General features: G+C 37.2%; 1 protein-coding gene across 7 annotated transcripts in view; it reads left to right on the top strand.

The window, feature by feature from the left end:
* Positions 1–14,933, top strand: part of GPBP1L1 (GC-rich promoter binding protein 1 like 1) — a 58,061-nt gene that overhangs the window by 15,867 nt on the left and 27,261 nt on the right. For all 7 annotated transcript variants that reach the window (XM_057709387.1, XM_057709378.1, XM_057709413.1 and 4 more), the window contains exons 2-3: positions 11,626–12,640; positions 13,311–13,425. In XM_057709387.1, the coding sequence (XP_057565370.1) occupies positions 13,366–13,425 (60 nt within the window). In that variant the 5' untranslated portion in view covers positions 11,626–12,640; positions 13,311–13,365. The remainder of the gene's footprint in view (positions 1–11,625; positions 12,641–13,310; positions 13,426–14,933) is intronic.

The following is a 14,933-nucleotide window of genomic DNA, read 5'->3' as shown; positions in this document are numbered from 1 at the left end:
AGCAAAATGGCTTGGTATGATTTATACCAATCGTAAACAGTATTATCATTTAAAGGAAATATAACATAATTGCATAAAAAATGTAGAGTATATAGGAATAGGTTTACAAAAAAAGATATGTAAGGTCTTTAGAGAGAAAAATTTTAAACTTTATTTGATGATGTTAAAAATACCTAAGTAGGACTGTTGCCCATGCTCATGATTTAGGAGATTTATCATAAAAATGTTCTCCTGTTGATCTAGATTGATTCATTGGTATTCCAAGCAATGTCATAACAGCCTCCTGTCCCCAATTCGACATGCTTCTTTTAAATTTTATGTGAAACAGCAGAGTGCCAAGATAGCCAAGGCCTTTAAGGTATATGTTTGTGGGGAGGCCTTGCTGTACTATATATCAAAATGTTATTATAAAGCCATAATTTAGTTAAGATATACGTGGTTATAGTGTAGGAATAGACAAATAGACCAATGGAACAGAAGTCTGGAAACAGACCCATACATATATAGAAACAATTTATAATTGATCTGGCCTGTGGGGGGCGGGGGTGCAATTACACTCTCTCTCCCAACCAAGGGTTGCACCTGGGCCACAGCAGTGAAAGCCCGGAATCCTAACCACTAGGACACCAAGGAACTCCCTGAGCTGGCTTTATAAATCCGTGGAGAAAGAATGGTTTGGGACAATTAGTTACATGGTAAAAGATGAAGTTGGACCTGAACCTCATACCAGATACAAATCAGTTCCAACTGATTGATGTCTTAAATGTGAAAGGCAAAACTATAAAACTAAGAAGATAATATAGGTTAATTCTTTGAACCTTGGAGAAGAAAGGCTTTTATACATTAGATGCAAAAGTATACATCATTCCCTGGCAGTCCAGTGGTTAAGACTCTGTGCTTCTGCTGCAGGGGACATGGGTTCGGTCCCTGGTCAAGGAACTAAGATACCACATGCTGCATGGCATGGCCAGAAAAAAAGATCATAAAGGAAATGATCTACAGCTTTGCCACCCTTTTTTTCAGCTTTAAAAAAAAAAAATGTTATTGGAGTATAGTTGATTTACAATGTTGTGTTAGTTTCAGGTATATTAACTACATTTGAAGTAAGAACCTGTGTTCATGAAAAAAAAAAACCCCAAACCATGGGGACTTCCCTAGTGATCCAATAGGTAGGACACCATGCTCCCAGTGCAGGTGGCCCCAGTTCAATCCCTGTTTGGGGAACTAGATCCTGCATGCATGCTGCAACTAAGACATGCACATGCTGCAACTAAAGATCCCACATACCACAACTAAGATCTGGTGCAGCCTAAATAAATAAGTTAATATTAAAAATGTTTTTAAAAAAAATCCATGATATAAATACAGCTGATTCACTTTGTTGTACAGAGGAAACTGGCACAACAGTGTAAAGCAATTATACTCCAGTGAAGAGCTTAAAAAAAAAAATCCTTGAAATTGGGAAAGATATGTGCAACATTGTAATCAGAGGATTGGAGTCTATTGTATTCTCTTACTTCAGATGAGAAAAAGATCAGCTACCAAAAGAATTAAAAAAAATGATAAGAATAGATATTTTACCAAAAAAGTGAAACACAAAGAGATGATACATAGATTAAATGATGCAAAGACTGCAGTAAGTCATCATTTTATACCCACCAGAAGAGCAAAGAATAACTGCCAGGCTGGCTGTACCTGACTTTGTGAGGGTGTGGAGCAGATGGAAATCTAAAAATAACCACTGCTGGTGGTGTACACTGGTGACCTGATTGGAAAGCAATATGGCATTACCGGGCTTCCTAGGTGGTGCGGTGGTTAAGAATCCGCCTGCCAATGCAGGGGACACGGGTTTGATCCCTGCTCCAGGAAGATCCCACGCGCCGCAGAGCAGCTAAGCTCGTATGCCACAACTATTGAGCCCATGTGCTGCAGCTACTGTAGCCCCACGCACCTAGAGCCTGTGCTCCGCAACAAGAGAAGCCATGGCAACCAGGAGCCTGCGCACCACAACGAAGAGTAGCCCCCACTCACCGCAACTAAAGAAAGCCCGCACACAGCAAAAAAAGACCCAACACAGCCAATAAAATAAATAAATAAATAAATAAATAAATAAATTTACTTTAAAAATATGGCATTACCTTGTGAAGTTGAAGATATACTACCTATTAGTCAGTAATTCCTTCATTTATTTATGCATTCATTCAGCACATATTTATTGAGTACCTACTATGCAAGACAGTGTTCTTTCTGCCTTGGTTCAATGGGAGACAGTTAAAAATAAATTGTAGGTGATCATTGCTGTAGGAAAATGTTACTTAACAGAATGAAAACAGTTCAACATCAGGTCACTTCCTGATTTTCACTTTTATGGATATAAGTTCCAAAAATGTTATATATGGTTTGTTACGTTAGTGACACTCAATTCTTTGAATCCTTTTAGAGTTATTTACCAAAAATCAACCCATCATCAAAACTTATTTTTATGATCTATTAGCTGAGAACTAAGTTACATCCTTTTCCAATTCTGTGGTATACACAGGTTGTAAACTACCTCATCTGTGAGATGATGTTACCCAGTCATTAAATTTCTCACTTTCTAGTAGATATGCCAGAAGCCTTTATCAAAGAAGGCTTATTAAATGACTAAATTATATCTATTAACCTTGTATTTAAAGGCACTTTTTTTATGGAGCCAAAATTAAACAAGATTGGCTAAAAATTAGACACTGCATATTTTTGAATTTTCCCACAGGTTATTAAAAATATAAGAGCCAGGGCTTCCTAGGTGGCGCAGTGGTTAAGAATCCACCTGCCAATGCAGAGGTCGCAGGTTTGATCCCAACTCCAGGAAGATCCCACATGCCGTGGAGCAACTAAGCCCGTGTGCCAAAAAAAAATAAGAGCCAAACCTTGTGGTATTATAAAGGTAACTTTTGAGTTGTTGTATATAATATAGATAGAATAGAAATTTCATTTCATGGTTGAAGGTTATGCTTTGACAGAATTAAAATGGCATGTCCACATCTAAGAGGGAGAAATTATTTGAATTGAAAGAATTTTTTAAAAATTATTTATTTACTTATTTTGCTGTTTACAAGTTTAGGCTGTTATATCCTAGATTGCATTTCAGGAACATTTGTATTATCTAATAGGTAGTTGTAGGTGTTGTGTTAAGAGTGCAATTTATGGGACTTCCCTGGTGGCACAGTGGTTAAGAATCCGCTTGCCAATGCAAGGGACATGGGTTCAATCCCTGGTTTGGGAGCATCCCACATGCCGCAGAGCAGCTAAGCCCGTGCGCCACAACTACTGAGCCTGTGCACCTAGAGCCTGTGCTCTGAAACAAGAGAAGCCACTGCAATGAGAAGCACATCACTGCAATGAAGAGTAGCCCCTGCTTGCTGCAACTAGAGAAAGCCCACGCAGCAATGAAGATCCAACACAGCCAATACATAAATAAATAATAGCTTTAAAAAGAAAAAAAAAAGAATTTCCATATATTTTAAAAAAGTGCAGTTTATTTTCCTAGGAACTTTTTTTTAAGAGGTAGAACTCTTAGAGTCTTTGTAAATTAATCAAATAAGTATATGGTAGGAATGAGTAAATGTGTAGTGAAATACTGATGTATGACAGGACACACATGAATATAGATTTATAGTATCAAACCTTTCAGCAAAAGTTAATTAAAACGTTTCTTCATGTCTTGAATAACTATTCAACAAAATGTAAGGTAAATCCCCAACATATGTTTAGTATGTTCCTTATCATGTTTTCAAACTTTATATGTTGCTTTTATTCAAAGATGTAATGTTGATCTCTTAGAAGTAAATTTTTGGGACCTTTTCACCCTCAACAACTTGGAATCGTGCAAAGCATGTAACTGGGACACATCCCCCCCCCCCCCCACACACACACATTTTAAAGCTCTTTATTGGAATATAATTGCTTTACACTGTTGTGCCAGTTGTTGCTGTACAACAAAGTGAATCATCTGTATTTATACTGGGACACATTCTTAATGCAGCTAGGCACAAGTGAATGAATCCTTGCTGAGCTTCACAATAAATTGATATTTCCCAAAATGCTTTACCAGGTACATTGCTGTGATTCTGTCACCTAGGTAAAATGATGCTCTATACCTTACCCACGCCCTCTGTGCTCTCATCATACTTGCTTACAGAAGCATTCTTTAATATTAGTAAGGGGACCAAGAAGTGAGGTTGTTAAAAATGTCATCACTCCTGTCACCTCATTCTACAGTGAGAATACTCCAACATGAATCTAAAGACTTCTGATTTTTCTTCTTAATCCACTTGGGGTAGCACACCATAGTAAGATGGGTGAGAAGGAGAAGGGCACTTATGAACCATCCCTGGGAAAGAGGATGGGAAAGAATTAACATGATGTCTTGACCACAGGTGCCTTCTTATGCAAATCAGTTTCAGAGAAGTGAGCATATGGAAGTAAAAGGTAGGGAAGTTCCTTTAAAACTCTGTCCACTTACCCCTTTTAGCCAAGATCAGGTGGTATAAGCCTGATAACGTTTTTGCAGAAAGAACCTCTTGTGGCTTCTTTGCATTCTTTCCCTTAGTTACCTGTGGATATGACAGGTCCTTGGGACTTCATGGCTCAGCAGTAGGTGTTCTGAATTATTTTTCGCTATGATGGAGTTGGATTTATGGTCATGTTCTTTAAGGTATTGTCATGGCTAAGGACATGAGATTGCAGTTTTGTTAAGATCAGGAACCATATACTTAGCAGCCACATTTTATTATGTGCTTCTTTTTCCTTAGCACAAAAAGGTTTAATTTTCAAGTCTTTCAGTTTTACCTGGAAGCCAGCCAGTCTTGGCTAACACAACTAAACAAATAAAAAAAGAAAGGCCAAAAAAAAAGGATGTGTGTAAATTAACATCCCTCTTTAGTTTCTTGCTTCATAAGATTTTAAGGAATTTGTTCTCATTTTCTAACTATCAGAATCATTTAATGACTTGGAGAGTAAAAACCACAGTGTAATTCAGAAAGCAGTGAAGTTAGATAACTTATGTTCCAGGCCTCACCCAGCTGTTTATTAGATGTGTTACCTTGGTTAAGTCCCTTAACATTTTAGAGCCTGCCTCAGCTTTTTCTTGTTGTTAATCTCTGAAATGGAGGGCTAATTTAGTGTCAGTGGGAGGAAGGAAGGAAGGGTAAAATATATGTTAGGAGTTGCACAAATCAGTGTTTTAATTAAGAATTCTCCCAGAATAGGACTAACTCATCTGACTTTGTATTTAGTTTCATCCACTCTTTACTTAAGAATCAATAAAAAAGTAATGTGCTTGTTTTTATATTTGTTGGTTTATTAATCTTCAACCTGTGAAGTAGCACAACTTTCATTTTAGAGGTAAAGAAACTGGGAGTTAGCCGTCAAATTTTGGAATTAAAAGGACAGATCAGTGTTCTTTGGAGTTGTGGGAGGAAATTAAATTCGCTATGGATGGAGAAGTAAATGGGGGAGGGAGAAAATGAAGACACTAGGAGTACACTGCTCTCTGCAAGTTTTGTTAAGACTGAAGGGAAATGAATTTAACTACCTAGAGGGATATTGAGATTCGAGAAAGGTGTTTTAAGTAAGAGGAGTTGGTGTATTTTTTTTTTTATTGAGTGAAACCAGTGTAGATAGAGGTTGGAGTTACCAGGAGTAGTAGATGGTGACACCATTGGACTGTAGAGAAAATGAGTTAATGAGATCATGAACACATGTGGAGTGGTAATGGGAGCCTGAAGTAGAGGAGATTGAGATAGGGTCCCTAGCAGGGACATCCTCTCTAGCAGCTTAATTACAAGGTATAAAATTGGATCATGCTGCGAAGTAGCTTGTAGATTGCCAGGCATATGTGGAATAGCTAGGAAGTCATAGGATTTGTAAAGTGAAAATATTTGACAGATGTTTATGAATGAATGGTTAGATCACGTATTCAAACAGGTGGTTCTGATACGCATATGCAGGGAGAGAGCAAAAGCACTTTGATAAAACCTGAAAATGAATGGATCATGTAGAGCATTTTTATATGTAATATTGACTATTTCTGTTAATGACTGCTTTATAATAATATGGGTTTGTTTTTTTTTTTTAATATTTATTTATTTATTTATTTGGTTGTGCTGGGTCTTAGTTGTGGCAGGCGGGCTCCTTAGTTGTTGCATGCCAACTCTTAGTTGCAGCATGTAGGATCTAGTTCCCAGACCAGGGATCAAACCTAGGCCCCCAGCATTGGGAGCACGGAGTCTTACCCACTGTGCCACCAGGGAAGTCCCAATACTGTTTTTAATTGTGGCAAAATACACATAAGATTTACCATTGTAACCATTTTAAAGTGTACAGTTTGATTTCATTAAGTACACTCACAATGTTTTGCAGCCATCATCACTGTCAAGTTCCAGAACTTTTTTCATCACCCCAAACATAAACCTCAAATGCATTAAGCAGTCACACTCCCTCCCCCCAACCCCTGGTAACTACTAATCTGTTCTCTGTCTCTTTGAAATGGCTATTTCATATAAATGGAATCATGTAATATGTGTTATTTTGTATATTTGGCATCTTTCACTTAACAATGCTTTCAGGGTTCATCCTTGTAGCATGTATCAGTACTTCATTCCTTTTTTATAGCTAAACAATATTCTGTTATATGGATATACCACATTTTGTTTATCTATTCATCTGTTAATGGGCATTTGTGTTGCTTCTTGTGGCTATTGTGAATGAAGCTGCTGTGAACATTCACGTACAAGTTTTTGTGTGGATATGTATTTTCATTTTTCTTGGCTGTGTACCTAGGAATAGAAATATTAGATCATATGCTAACTCTGTGTTTAACTTTTTGAGGAATGACTTTTCCACAGCATCTGCACCATTTTGTATTTCTACCAGGAATGTATGAGGGTTCCAATTTCTGTGCATTTTTGCTTTATCATAATTTATAAAAATTAATTAATTAAACCTTTGTATCCTTACTGCGTGCAAGGCATCATGCTAGATGCTGTGTGAGTTCCACAGAAGGGCAAGGCAAGATTTTCAGAAGCAACAGGTTTGGGGCCTGCTGGGAATTAGAGTCAATATTTATAACTGTCTGGAAGGACCAAGTGTTAAGTGCACTAGAAGTCATAATTAAGGTACCTTGAGGATTTCAGAGAGGGAGTTTACTTGTGGGGAAAGGCTTATTTCTTGACTATCAGATCAAGGAATTTAAATGCTATTTTGTAGTTGGCAGGAAGCCAGAAAACTTCTGTGCAGGGTAATGATACAATTTGAACCTGGATTTTGGAAGAGAAATGTAGCAGCCAAGAGTGGAGGCTGAGGTAGAGGGTGGAAGAGACTAGTAGTGCCTCTGAAACCAGTTTTTTTAGTTGAAGAATAACTGGAACCTGGAGTGACAGATAAAAATGGGAGCTAAGGAATGGAATAGATAAGATTTGGAAACTCTTATATAAATCTTTATAGTCTCTTTAGATCTCATCTCTTCTGATTTTAAATGTCATCTACCAAACACTAATAATTCCCAAAATTCTCTCTCCAGAACAGACCTCTGTGAGCTGCAGACCATGTACTTGACATCTCATATTTAAATTTTTTTAATATTGATTCCCCCTATAAGAGTTTAGAAAGTTTTTCTTATTTATTTCTTATTTATTTTATTTATTGGCTGCGTTGGGTCTTCGTTGCTGCGCATGGGCTTTCTCTAGTTGCATTGAGCAGGGGCTACTCTTGATTGCAGTGCGCGGGCTTCTCATTACGGTGGCTTCTCTTGTTGCAGAGCACAGGCTCTAGGCATGCGGAATCAATAGTTGTGGCTCACGGGCTTAATTTCTCCATGGCATGTGGGATCTTCCCAGACCAGGGCTCGAACCCGTGTCCCCTGCATTGGTAGGCGGATTCTCAACCACTGCCTCAGCAGGGAAGTCCCCCCAAAAGAGTTTTGAGTGATGTATTTTCCCTTCTCAAAATTTCTTGGTAGTTAAGCAAAAGTTCCTCCAATTAGTTGCTCTATAAAAGTAGCCACAGCCCCGAGGCATCACCAAAGAACTTTATAAAATTTCATTAAAATTTGCAGATCAAAGTAATTTCATTACAGAAACATTTGACTAAGAAGATAAAACAATGTCCATAGTTCCACCATCCTAGTAAAACTATTATTGGCATTTTAGTATTTTGCTTCTAAAACAAATATTTTTCCTTTATCTGTCCTCTTTCTTCATTTCCCATTTGTCATTCACCTCCTCCCCACCACTACTCTACATGTACATGCACAGACCACAGTCTTACATAGCTTGACGTCCTAGTATGTTGGAGATGGTTGGTAAGTAGTTACGGGGTATATAACAACTTTAGAACTTTTCTACCAGTGGCAAAGTATCGTCAGTTAATATTCCCTCTACAGTCACTGCCTCAATTGGGACTCTGCTGGAGAAATTTGGGATTGAGTAATGACTGAAAAGATGGTGTCTATCAATTAGAAGATTGGAATGTGCCTAGTAGGGTTTGTAAAGGGGAACTCTTTATGTTTAAAATTGAGGCATTTTCCTTCGGATCTGTCAGTTTTATAACCTGATGGATGATTTATCTCCCTGCCTTGAATTTCAGGTTCTCTGTGGTTTAAACCAGAATTCTTACAACAAAAAAGGATACAACAAACTGTCAATTATGTCTTTTTCAGAAGGAAGCTTGATTAAATTGATATTTTTCCATAAAAAATTGCAGCAACATTGCCATCATGTACTAGGTACGGCAGGTATAGACATATATAAAAACAACCCTGAATTATACTGAAGGAACAGTATTCAATCAGCATTTAGTCCCTATATCAGTCAGTGATGTGATGGTCATTTACCTAGTTACACAAGCTAGAAATCAGAGTATGAACCTTTATTTCTCCTTTACCCCCATATCCCATCAGTTACGAAGTTATACTTATTTTACTTCTTCCTAAATATTTTGTGAATTGGCTTCTTTTCATTTATTTATATTAAAAGCTGATTTTCCCCGGTGTGTGTCTTGCAGTCAGTCCTGATTTTCAAAATCTCTAGGCTGTACCACAGAACCAATATCAAGGGGATTATCTTTGAACTAGCAATTTGTGTAGGCTGGCTTCTAACTCCAGGCCTGGGCCGAAGTGCTAAAACAAACCCATCCTCTCCCAGCTCACTAACTAGGTACCTCTTTGCTGCCCAAGAGATCAAATTACAGGCAGAGATTCAACTTTTCTTCTTCACCTGGGACCCTTTTGGAGGGGGAGCTTTCTGATTCATATTTAAGTGTCCATGGTGTATATAATAATATTAATGTATACAGATCTATTCAAGTTTTTTATTACTGTGCCAGTTTTACCATTTCATAGAAATATATCTACTTTAAGATTCTCATATTTATTAGCATATAATTGCTCATAATATTATTTTACTCATGACTTTTCTTTATCTGTTGTGTTTATTTCCCCTTTTTCGTGTTATCTTCTTCAAAAATTTTCCCCCAAGCAGTTTTACCTGAGTTTCTTTATTATTAATCTTTTTTGAAAGAATTATCGTTTTTAAAAAGCATCTCTATTTTTTCTGACCTTTTTTTGTGTCTCTCCTTTCTGTTTCTTTAGATTTGCTTTATTGCTCTTTTCCCATTGTAATAAAGTTCAGTTTGGTTTTAGTCTTTTAGTTTTTAAAGCTTAATTTGTATTAAGTACTGCTCTCGCTGTTATAGTGCAAATTTATTTATAGTGGTTTTTATTCTATTTAAGGATTTTGAAATTTTCTTTATCATTGTATCATTTCTCTCACAGTAAGTAATTACCTCCCATTTTTCCATAATATTTCTTACTTTTTGATCAAATCCCAGTATATAACCAACCTCCATTTATCACCTTGCATGTATTCCTTCCTAACTACATCAAAGTTGTAACAAGTGTGCAAGGCACCTTGCTGCATAGAAGCCCTCAAGCTATTTGTCTGTGTCCCTCTGCCAGGATGTCCTCCTCATTCCACTTGAGGCTCCGATACTCTGCATTAGGCTACTCTTGTACTGGGACACTCACCTTACATTGCCTAGTGAGCCCCAAGATCTCGCACAGGACTGCTTTACACTGATTTCACTATCCTTGCACCCTGTGTGCACACCCTTCACATCCTGGTTATGCCCCAGCACCCTGCTCTGGCCTCTGGAGCTCCCCCTTTGCTGCCTTTACCGTGTTTGACCCCACCTAATGGCTTTGGACAGGATTTCTTCAGGAAGGGGAAGGAGAGCTCGAACTGCAAGAGAAAGTTATTTCCTGATTTTTAACATAGCATGGTTAGAGAACATAGACTGTTTTTTCTTTGGAACTAATTGAGACTTCTTTTAACTAGTATAAGGTCAGTTTTTAAAACTATTCCATATGTGCTGACGGAATATATATACTCTGCATGGTTGATATGCACACGTATATGTCTGTATTGTAAATATGTAAAAAGTGTAGAGAACAAGTGAGTAGTCATATGCCCATCATTCAAATGAATGTGTTATAGATACAGTTGAAGCCCCTCTGTAACCTTTTTTTGATTTTTTTCCCATTGTTTCCTCACCAGAGGTATTTACTATTCTGAATTTAGTATTTCTTAAATATGAGTTAATTATATGAGAAATATTCTGTAAACTAGAATTTTTTTAATTTAATTTTTTATTTTTTTAAAATTCTGGCTGCCTTGGGTCTTCGTTGCTTTGTGTGGGCTCTCTCTAGTTGTGGCGCGTAGGGGCTACTCTTCGTAGTAGTGTGCTGGTTTCTCAGTGCCGTGGCTTCTCTTGTTGCACAGCACGGGCTCTAGGCATGCGGGCTTCAGTAGTCGCAGTGCATGGGCTCAGTAGTTGTGGTGCACGGGCTTAGTTGCTCCGAGGCATGTGGGATCTTCCCAGCCCCAGGGATCAAACCCATGTTCCCTGCATTGGCAGGCGGATTCTTAACCACTGTGCCACCAGGGAAGTCCCTGTAAAGTAGAATTTACCATTGTAGACCAGAATTGCCCTCAGATGCAAGCATTCTCCCATATCAGAAAACTTCCTAGCCCTTGGAAGACTGTTAGAAATTTGCCAAAGAAATATTTGTGTCATCTCTTATTGCATATCTTAAGTCAGAGCATAAGCGCTTAAGTCTCTTAATTGATAAGTAGGTATCTAAAAATATGTAAAACATGAGAAATGCAGTGACATGCTTCTTTTTAAGCATGTAGCTGTGGTTATTGCTAAATGATTCGGTAGTTGATGACTATGGTAATAAACCAGTAAGTTATGACTCTTTGACCGCTTATGGCAAGCCATTCCATATGTGAGAGAAAATCAAAATCTAAGACTGTAATTTGCATTTCTGAATTACCTTTAAGAGCTAATTGGAGAAATGGTTATAAAAAAAGTATATTTTTTCAGATGACTTTTCTAAAATCCTTTAAAAATCCTTAAAAAAATTTTAACCAATTGTGTTGTTGCTATAGGTGGTAACATATTAATGTCTAAATTGGACTTGAGTTTTGTCTCCTAGATCGATCATTTGACCGTGTGTCATTTTAGCAATTATATATAGTAATTTTGCCTCTTGTGATATATGCTATTTTGTTTTTTCATTTATAGTGATAGATTCCTGTGGCCTTTAAAATGATGGAATAATGATGGAAATGGATCCAAAGTGAATTCTCTACTGAAGCAGAAGATTCCTATTAACTTCACATTAACTCAATTTAGTCTTCAGGAAGGGGCAGAACGAGTGAAATACAGAAAACTCAAGAGAAGAAAACCTCACTTTGGAACTTTCTCCATGACTGTTCCCTAAGCCCTGTCTTTCTACTTGTTTTAATTTTGCTGTGAATTTATAAATAGTGAAGACCAAAGAAATAGAAGAAACATTTGGGAGCTTTATATCAAGAAATTTGCCTTGAGAGCTGCTATTCTTCAGAGGGAAAAGCATATCAAGTTCCTTTCTGATTTGTTTTTTTTAACAAGGTTTCTTATGTCCTTAGATTTTAAAGGATAAGAGAAATATAAATACATACCTGCACACAATTTTTAGCAGCTGTGTAAGAATGAGATTTGTAAATTAAGGGCTTTGTAATGTGGATGTTTTGCTACTAGAGTTGACTACCCAGAAGATCTTTTATAACTCTTCAGTGTTTTATTTTTGATCTATCACTTCAGTGACATTATTTGCCCAAACAAAAGTCTATCTGTCTTTCTAAGCTATGACCTTGTTATGAACAGTGTTTGCATTCAGTGTGCAAATGTCCGTGTATTATCTATTTAAGCAACATCATAGTGCCATCACTGAAGGAAGTTGAATGAGGTGAACACTGATATAGCTCTTTCCCCTTCCCCCCATTTTTTAAATGTAACAAATACTTTTTATGTTCCCCTCCCCCTTCCCCTTTCCCCTTCCCCCTTTGGAAACGTGTCAGGAACTAGATAGTTTAAGATGAGCAATTGAGGGGACTGAGAGATTGATCCACACAGAGCCTGGCTTTTTTGTGCTTCATCATAAGGCGTGCTGCTGGCCAGCCTAATTAAATACCCTTTTAACAAGAGAACCTTGTGGAAATCCAGCTGGCCGACTCAAGGAGTTCAGGAAACAGGACCACAGAGGTTACACTCTGGGGTAAGTATTCTCCTGTGTCTAACTTTGGAAGAAGGCTGTGTATGTATGTATATGTATCATGGAAAATATCTACTGCTTTCTTATGTATTGGGTTGGCCAAAAAGTTCGTTCCATGAGCTCTTTGGAAAAACCCAAATGAACTTTTTGGCCAACCCAATATTTTGGAGACTTATCAATGGGTGGTCTGGAGACATCAATGGATGGATCTCACCAATGGAAAACTGATTCTAACTGATGTTTGAAGAAATTAATGTGAACTAAATTGAAAAACTCTTGAGAGATTGTATCTTCCTTTTCTAGGAAGATCTTTTCTACTGCTTTTGCCTGAAGTTACCTGAAGCAGATTAATCTTTTTTTCATAAGTATCTATAGTTTTAAGTAGTTGTTTATTCTTAAGGTTCTTCTGCTATAACACAGGAATTTGTTAGCTTCTGTCATATAGCCTTCCAGGTCTGTGTCCCACTTTTCTGTTTGTGTTTTTCGTGGTTATATATTCACAGACTGTTGTGTTTGTTTAGAACTTCTCTGATGTATGGGGCCTGATGAATACTCTAGAAAGGCTCAGAGAGCAAGTCTTTCTGTAAAAGGGAGACCTTAAAGTAATCACAGATTCCTTTACTTGATATCAGGTTCTTGCAAGAATAAGTGATTTCAGTTTTCTCATTTTCAGATCCTGGCCATGAGGTTGGATGCCTCACCTTATTGAAAAGAGACACTGGACCTAAATGGCGCAGCATGACTTTGTTCCTGCTTGGCTAAATTTCTCAACACCACAGTCAGCTAAGGTACTGTTCTCTATTCTAGTAACTATCCAAATACCAGTTCTTTTCATCTTCATCTTGTCTATGGTCTCTGTTTTACAATCCAGTTTTTTGTTTGTTTGTTTTGTTTGTTTTTGTGCATTCAGCCTTACCTGAGGATTTTAGATTAAAACTCCTATATTAACTGCAAGAACACTTTGGTTTAGGGGGAAATGGATCTTCAGAATGAATGTGCATTTGTCTAAGGTAGTAGATGAGGAGGAAAAAGGATAGACAGTGATTAATTGACTGCTACATGGCTCTGAGATTAAATCCTGGAAATTCTTTTTTAGACACGATGATCTACTTAATGATTTCAGGGAAAATGTATGCTGCATTAAGGATAAAGACAAATGGAATTTATTATTGATAAAGGAAACCTTTGGGAAGCTAGTAAACTTAAAAATGCTTCCCATTTTGCCAACTAATAGAGTAAGGACAAAATTGATAGGTAGTCTCAGAAAAAGCCTTCCTTCCCTGTTTTTAAATATGAATTTTTGGGAAGATGTTCCTGGTCTGTGTAGATCCACAGCCCTTTGCTCTAAACTTCATTTTGAATTGCCCTTGTGAAATTCCCCAAATCTCATAATTGACATAATCTGACCCAAGGGTTGGGGGTAGTGGGCCTGAGAGATTAGATGTGGGATCCAGGAAAGCATTTAAAAGTATGCAGATCTCATACCTGTAAAGAATAATTGATTTAGCACAATGAACTCAGTAGAAAGAATTAGGAAATATGATTTAAATATTTCTGTTAAAGCTAAAATAAGCAAATTTGTGTGGTATTAACATAAAGATAGACAGATAAAGCAATGTAATAGGATAGAAAATTCAAAAATAGTCCTGTACGTATAGTCAGTTGATTTTTGACTAAAGTGCCAAGGTAATTCAATGCAGAAATGATAGTCTTTTTAACATGTAGTTCTAGGGCTGGGTATCTTTGTGGGGGTGAGAGAGAGAGCCTCAACCTTTACTTTATGTCATACATAAAAATTAACTTGAAGTGGATCATAACCAAATTAAAGAGCTGAAACCCATAAAACTTTCGGAAGAAAGGAGAAAATCTTTGTAACCCACTAGAATGACTAAAATAAAAAAGACTGACAAAGCCAAGTGTTGGTGAGGATGTTAATAATAAGGAAATGCAAGATGTAAAGATGCCTCTACCCCAACCTATAGTTCTCCTGTAAGCCCTTGTCAAATGTATCCATACTTTTCATGGTTTTTTAGACTTTGGTTTCTATCATTTGAGACTAAAGACTGTCATGGAATACAACTATTTGGAATAGGAAGGAATATTAGAATTCACCTGTAATAGTGTTTCCCAAAATGCTCCTTTTTAGCCGTGTAACCTCTCAGAGACTTATTCTTCTTGACCTCTTTCCTCATATGTAAATAGTAAAATGGGGATGAGCCAAATCATAGTCTTGTTATGAGTATTGATAATGTTTGGAAATAAGGGTTTTATAAAACTATAAGAACTCTTGTATGGT

This window comes from Hippopotamus amphibius, chromosome 1 (genome assembly GCF_030028045.1).
Source record: "Hippopotamus amphibius kiboko isolate mHipAmp2 chromosome 1, mHipAmp2.hap2, whole genome shotgun sequence".
Taxonomy (NCBI): Eukaryota; Metazoa; Chordata; class Mammalia; order Artiodactyla; family Hippopotamidae; genus Hippopotamus; species Hippopotamus amphibius.
The sequence above is the reverse complement of the archived record's forward strand: the minus strand, read 5'-3'. Positions and strand labels throughout refer to the sequence as shown.